Source organism: Antedon mediterranea, chromosome 1 (genome assembly GCF_964355755.1).
Source record: "Antedon mediterranea chromosome 1, ecAntMedi1.1, whole genome shotgun sequence".
Lineage (NCBI taxonomy): Eukaryota > Metazoa > Echinodermata > Crinoidea > Comatulida > Antedonidae > Antedon > Antedon mediterranea.
In genome coordinates, this window is record NC_092670.1 from 18,769,335 (window position 1) to 18,776,593 (window position 7,259).

General features: G+C 32.9%; 1 protein-coding gene across 1 annotated transcript; it reads left to right on the forward strand.

Moving 5' to 3' along the window:
- Positions 1-557: 557 nt before the first annotated feature.
- LOC140047528 (uncharacterized) lies at positions 558-6,815 on the forward strand. Its single transcript, XM_072092574.1, has 4 exons — positions 558-711; positions 4,116-4,354; positions 4,898-4,987; positions 5,543-6,815. Exons 1-4 carry the CDS (start codon positions 636-638, stop codon positions 5,597-5,599), a joined length of 462 nt encoding a protein of 153 aa, XP_071948675.1. The 5' UTR covers positions 558-635; the 3' UTR covers positions 5,600-6,815.
- Positions 6,816-7,259: the final 444 nt, after the last annotated feature.

The window sequence follows — 7,259 nt, forward strand, 5'->3', positions numbered from 1 at the left end:
CTTACATTTCTATTCCTTTGACATTAAAAAATCAGTCCATCTAAAAAATAAGTCCATCTCGAAAAGAACCTACGTTTTACGATATTAAAATAACTTAGCATCGTAATCACGAGACATAATTACTGTTAACTTTATATTTCCGTTCATATTTATATTATTGATATAGTCAATATACCGGTGACGATCGATCAATAACTACTAGACCTACAACGCACACAGCCATATCCCCCAACAATTATATTCCGGCAAACAATACCTTTAGTGTTCAAATAGTCATGCTTTTTATAAAAGAAAAAAAGACCATAACAACCACTTTATTAATTAGTATAGGTAATGAGTTATGTTACAAAGAACAACGAAATATAATTACTATTTGTACAACGACGCATGTGTCTCGTTTCCCGCCTCCTCGCCAAAGTGAAATCTCTCAAGCACTAAAATAAAATAAAAACCGGCGCATCCGGCGCTACACGGAACGTTGATTGGATAAAATAGCATTAAAAGTTCTGATCAAACAATTGAGTTAATATATGTTTTGATATAAGAGAAGTCAACGATATATTCGATGCACTTGCTGAGTACGGTAGTAACTCAGATATTTTTCTTTCGTGGATATCGTGTAATTTTCTTGTGAGATGTTTAAAGATTTATACATAGTCGTTGCCTTATTCGCTATCTTACCGTTAATAGCAATAGCAGAATCAAAATCAAGTAAGTTATTACTTAAGTTATTACTTACTTTATTCAAAGTTTTTACATAAGCTGCTAGGGGCCTATTAATTTACGATGCACGCCGAGCGCACAAACGCGTAATAGTTGGTCTAATGGAAACGGGACCTTGAATTTAATTTATTACGATTTGTTCAAAGCTCCCATTCAGTTATCTATTGAAAGTATAGTTGTATGTACATCTCTGAGGATGGAAGACCTGGTTGTCACGCAAGTGCGAATGAGGGACACAGTATCAACATATTTTGTAGGCTCCTATTTTAAAAGTGTAGGCCCACCCTAGGATATGCCTAAAGTCATCTTTGGAATTATGTATTTGCTATTCTATACACTAGATCTATATAAATCAATTGGCTGGGATAAGCTCAAAGCTTTTAACACAAGTTACATGATCCATGCAGCATTATATTACGATACGAGTAAAGTATCACTATTTTGTAGAAATCATAACGGATAATGATGGACAATTACCAAATGGTTGAGTAAAATATAAGTAGATATTCTATAGGGTATCTTCTACCAGGATACAATAACCACATATTTGTGGTTATTGTTTTAGAGTGGGTTGAGTCCCTTAGTGAAGAAAACAGAACAGGAGGCACACTGAACCAATAAATTACACAATTTTGGGAATACACAATTATCACAATTTTATTTGTAATTTAAAATTTCATAAAAATATAGGAATAAATGTCTTATTATCTTTTAATAATAGAAATTAATAAAGGCATAATGCTTTATTCACCGAACTGTTTACGATCGAACGTCTACCTCACGGTGGTCGGGTTGCCGAACATTACCGAGTCTGGAGAAAAATTATGAAAAATGGGTATAGTGTAGTAGAATAGAATCCGGCCTCCTCTGTCTGACCGTAGCTTTACTTTATGGTGACATTATACACTGAACTGACATAGGCCTAATTAACCTTTAGTATAAACACATGATTGTGTACATAACTTGCTACCTGCCATATTATATTAAAATCAATATAATTTATAATAGACGGTCATAAACACGGCTTATATTGTTGTTCATTTCTAGGAAAAAAGATGTATGCCAACATTGTCTAATAAGTAAAAAATATTCTTACATTTTGTCTGTAAAGTATAAAATCAATATAATAATATCTATGTAATAAAATATAATAAATAAACCAAATATAAATATGTAAATTTAGGCTATCGATATTTATTTTCTCTCTTTTAATTTTAACACCACCTTGAATATGAAAGATACAAAATAAAAATATCTAACAAATAAAATACTAAATGCACAAATTATGCCTAATTATGTAAATAAGCTGTCAACAAACAGCCAATTTTCAACAAAATTTTCACCAAAAGTGTGAAATAATTATTCAAATCGAAGCAAAAAATACTGAAAAAAAACCCCAATGCTGCGACAAAATAATAAATACATAATCTCATAAAAATGTAAAACTTTAAAAGACTCTAAAAATACAGTAATACAGAAAAAATGTAAATTGAGGCAATTAAGGAGTTTGTTTGAAGTTCCGAATTGCAATAACTTACTGATAAAAGAACACTTATTAGCAAAACTGCCATCGGCCATAATCATCTTGGTAATTTATTGGAAAATAATTGTTGTGCAACGGTAGCCTTAAGCCTCAGGAATTTATCTATTATTTTGATATTATCTGTTAGCCATTATTGAAATTGACAGCGAGTTCAAGTGTGTTCACAAGTAATGTTTTGTAAAGTATATTATGTTGAGAAGAAATAGATTGAAAATTATTTATTAATTAAAGCATTTATTTTGTAACAAATTAGGATTTACCACCGACCACGAATGGGTCGACATCCTCATGTTATGTCATTAAACATTATACATCTATTAAGTTAAAGTTTGTGGTGTTAATGAGGAGAATAATTATGGATAACAGGGAAATGGTACCATGAATGACATCCGGGGAATCTGGATATAATCCATGTGGCACAGGTACCTGAATATCTGGCATGGGTCGCGAGGACGAAGTGCACGGATAAAACGAATATGATGTCGTCATATATTATATAAAGAAAGTGGGGGAGGGGAGGGTAATAAATGAATAGGCCTATGTGGATGCTCTCCCCAAACGAGAGAGGGATAAAGAGAAATTGCCCACTTTGGTCATAAGAATAACAAATTCTCTGTGCTTAAAGGAATAGAAAGACAACATGAAGGCAAGAGTTTGATGATAATCTGCTATTAATGATAAATGCCAAGTTATTTGGACTTCCTCATTAAATTGGAAATTTCGTAAGCTTATTACCTTTAGAATTGAAATTAATGTTTCTTAAAACAAGAACAGAATTCTAATGTGGTGTGTCCCAATTGACACGTGTCAACTGCGTGAAATGACGTAATTTGACATGAAAAGCCATTATTCAGCAAAACGAAAGAATCAATATCGTGAACTACATGCTATAGTGATGTGAAGACAATGAGACTCGTAGAGATTGATGAGGACTGACGGTCAAACCGACATCCCGTCATATAGTTTACATTCTATAGGTTATTTAAAGAAAAGCATTGGTACAAAGACCGTTATTATTAGTAAGACGGACAATTAAAACCTTTCATTCATGTCGTACAATGTGATTCGTGATTGATCAGGACTTACGGACGAACCGACAGTCACAATGTCATAGGCCTAATGCGTCCAGTTCTAACTGTGGTACAAATTAAAGTAAGCTTGTGATTTGTGAAGACATGTCAAATTTACCAAAATAATCAATTGCTGTATTCTACTTAGGAGGAGAATTTTACATATTACTTATTCTGACTAAAATAAAACATTCTTTGTCTACATTTATGGTAAAGCCCCGCATCTAAAAACCTCAATAAATTTAATGTTTAACTGAACTTTGTTAACTTTTGCGTTCCTTTCCATTTTTCAATTTACGAGGCGCCTATGTGCCTTCGTTGGACACATTGATGGAGCATGTAACCTAGAAATAAACTTGACGTTTCTTCTCAATAGGCTATTAATTCTACGAATTCACATTCTCAGCTCAGTTATCAGTTATGACCCTGTTCGATCATATCAATCTAAATATTTCGCAGAATTCTTAAAAACTAAAGTGAAGTTGGTAAAGTAATAATAATATGAATGAATGAAACTATGATATATATCTCTTTCCCATTTACACGACTGCGATAGGTCTATTGTATACATATCTAACAAGGGAAGAACTGTTCTAATGATCGGAGCGTTAGAGTAAAATTTCATAAAATTATGCATTCGTTTTAATATTTAGGAACAACAATTTGCCATATTTTTGGGTTTTTTTACTATTAAAATATGTTTAGCATAAGTTTGAGAGAACCAACATACGTCATCTTTACTTTATAGGCCCTAGTAATAAATCCTTATTCTCTTTCAGCATGTCAACAAAATTGTGAAGCCAAATTTTCCTGTGCAAATGTATGTTCAATGTACTGTGCATGCAGATCTCCGAGGTCGGTGGTTGCCGGTAGATATGGCGGCAAGTCGTTGACGTTGAAAAACGGTAGACAAATACCGTGTTCAGACATAAATGGAATGGTATATAGATGTAAACGAGTTACTAAACGGATTTATACTCCTGACGAAGATAGGAATTCATTTATTATGGAATCAGATGTAAGTGTATGATTTGAACGTTTTCGACAAATTGCAGAAGTCAAAATATTGACGACGATGATAGCACAAACCCGATTACAAAAACCAAAACAAAGTTATCAATGCCTTTAAACCGCGCGATATTGATGACGATGATAGTACAAACGGTATTGATTAGGTTTAAAAATAGGAAACTTTTTGTGATGACAGTAATATATTCTTTTCTTAATATGCCTAGGCCTACTCAATAGTTGTCAAACAAACATAGCTAGAAATTGAGACTGAAACACATACAATTGTCTAAAACTGGCAACAAGTGCAACTGAAAACAAAAGAACAACATCTAAAAAATCAAACTTAATAAAGACAATGTAACTCTTTACCTTTGAATCAATGAAATTTTGCCACATGAAATTGAAGTGATAAAATACTACTAAATTTCAACTATATACTGGTTTCTGTATAACTTGTTTAACAATACAGAGGGCAAATACTGACACATGGGGACCTTAACCGGACACATAGGCCTATGGGTACAATTCTAAACGTTTTTTTTGTTGACAGGCTAGTTGGCAAGATTATGATTCAACTGACAACAAACTTAATGAAGAAATGCAATCAACAAGAATGTCGTTAAAACAGATCATACGCCAGGTAAATGAATACAAAATGCCCATATGGGCATTTTGCTTAAATGCCCATATTATGGACATGATGATGTCATATCACTACCATAATTTAAGCATATCACCAGCATATTTGTAATCGGAGGAAAGAATACTTTTTACTCTAGACTAGCTCGTGTGCACTTTAAAGAACTTAGTACATCTTTCAAGACGAGTAGGGGGTTACCCAGGTGTATTAATACATCTTAGCCACTGATCACCAACTGGGCCCTCTGGGAGATCAGTCTTTATACCCAGTATAAATATATATTTCAATTTCAATTTCTAAGCTACGTAGGCCTATCCTATGAAGGTGTGACAGTGTACCAATTCCTTTTTGGTTTCTGCTATCCTAAATACGAAAATTCATTTTGCGTCCGATGAGGAAAGGACCACAACTTTCTCGCTATATCCTGTATAAAGCATTGAAAAAACATTAAATGATTAAAAGTTCGTCACTTACCCGCTGTTTCTAACATAGATGTTATATAGGTTAAATACATTTTGTAAGTAATAATAATTTACACAATTTATTTCCTTTCAGATTCTTCGACAAGAGAGCTACAACTTTTACGATTGGAACTCAGAACCGAATTTTTGATCGACATTTTGAATTCTATTATTTTTTATTAGTTAAATTAAAATTTATATTTTTTATAAATATAAATATACACGTGTGCAATATTAAAGTCTCCATCTTATTAGGAGAAAAAAAATATTAGTAAAAAAATTAAAGATAAACTGCTAAAAGCAAACACTATAGTCAAGGAGCAGGAACACGTATCTGTTTACGGTGTAATATCTATTTTACTCAGAAAAGTTTGGTTGGTTTCCATCATTTATGAAACAATTAGCTACGAACTTCAAAGGTGTTCTTAATTTATGTTTATTAGGCATTACTTGATAAAAGAATGTTAACGATGATTTTTTTTAAATTCGATGCCATGGGCAATGTGAAATACTAACTTTACACAAAAAAGCAATGAGAAGGAAAAAGTAGGGCATCAACAATATTAACAAATTGAAGTAATTATTTTAAAAAAGAGACTTGTGAAAATGTCGACTTAACGAGCATTATGGTAGCTGTCTTTCCACAGAAATGTAAATGTGCAATAATGGCCATTATTCCTACACGGTAAAACCACACATGGACCTAGGGAACCAGGGCAGAGGTAGTTCATCTGGGTTGATTTCAACTATTATGATTATTACAGAATTCATTAACGAAATTATGGTTCGCAGCCTGTACTGGGTATAATCCACTACCGTATCTATTTAGACTCACTCGACTTACCCGCGGAATATCGTGACGAATGACGTACCTTGGTGTACCCTGAAAATGACGTGTCTTGTCGAACCCTTGGAATAACGTAACTTGGCGTACATGGCGATGACGTACCGTGAATGACGTAACTCTCGTGGCACACTTGGAACGACGTACATTGGCAGACACTGGGAATGACGTACATAAATATATTGGCAATGACGTACCTGGGTATATCCTAAGAATGACGTACCTTGGCGTACCTGCATGCATAGTTATCCTGCAAAATCAACATTAGATTCTTGATTTGCTCCCTACAGCATGACCATTCAAATGGTTTTCTGTTAACCTTTTCTTTCTGAAATATCAATAAGATTGTTAATTTGTAGCTTTGTTTCGATACGGTATTGTACAATCACCTTTTTCTTTTAGCCACTGTTATTATTTTAGGTATATTATACAAATACTGTATAATAAATGTCAATTAGAGTGTACTGTTTGTTTAATCATAAGCTCCTGTTGCAAATAAATGCTAACGTCAATTTAATATTGTTTATTTTATTATTAAAGATTTTGTTTATTATGGTGATAATGACAGCACGATGACGATGATTTTGAGAATTTATACAATATTATACTTACTGTGGTTTCTACGGTGGCTGATTTCCGCCAAAGAAAAAAAATTATTTTTTTATAATAATACGGCGTTATAACGCCGTAATTAGGGCGTTATAACGCCGTGATAGGGCGTTATAACGTACATGCACATGCGTAGTACATCAACAAACCCAGAGTCATAAAAGTTGCGACTTTAAATGGATTGAATCAATTTGTTTAAAGGTTTTTGTTAAAATAATAATATAATTTTGATGATTTTAAACAAACAAAATAGCTTTAATCCATTTAATTTAATGGCTCTGCCTGTGCGCCCCATGCGTTTATTTTGTACAGCGATTCTCTATAGTAATGCATTATTTTTACATTTAGTTTAAAATTC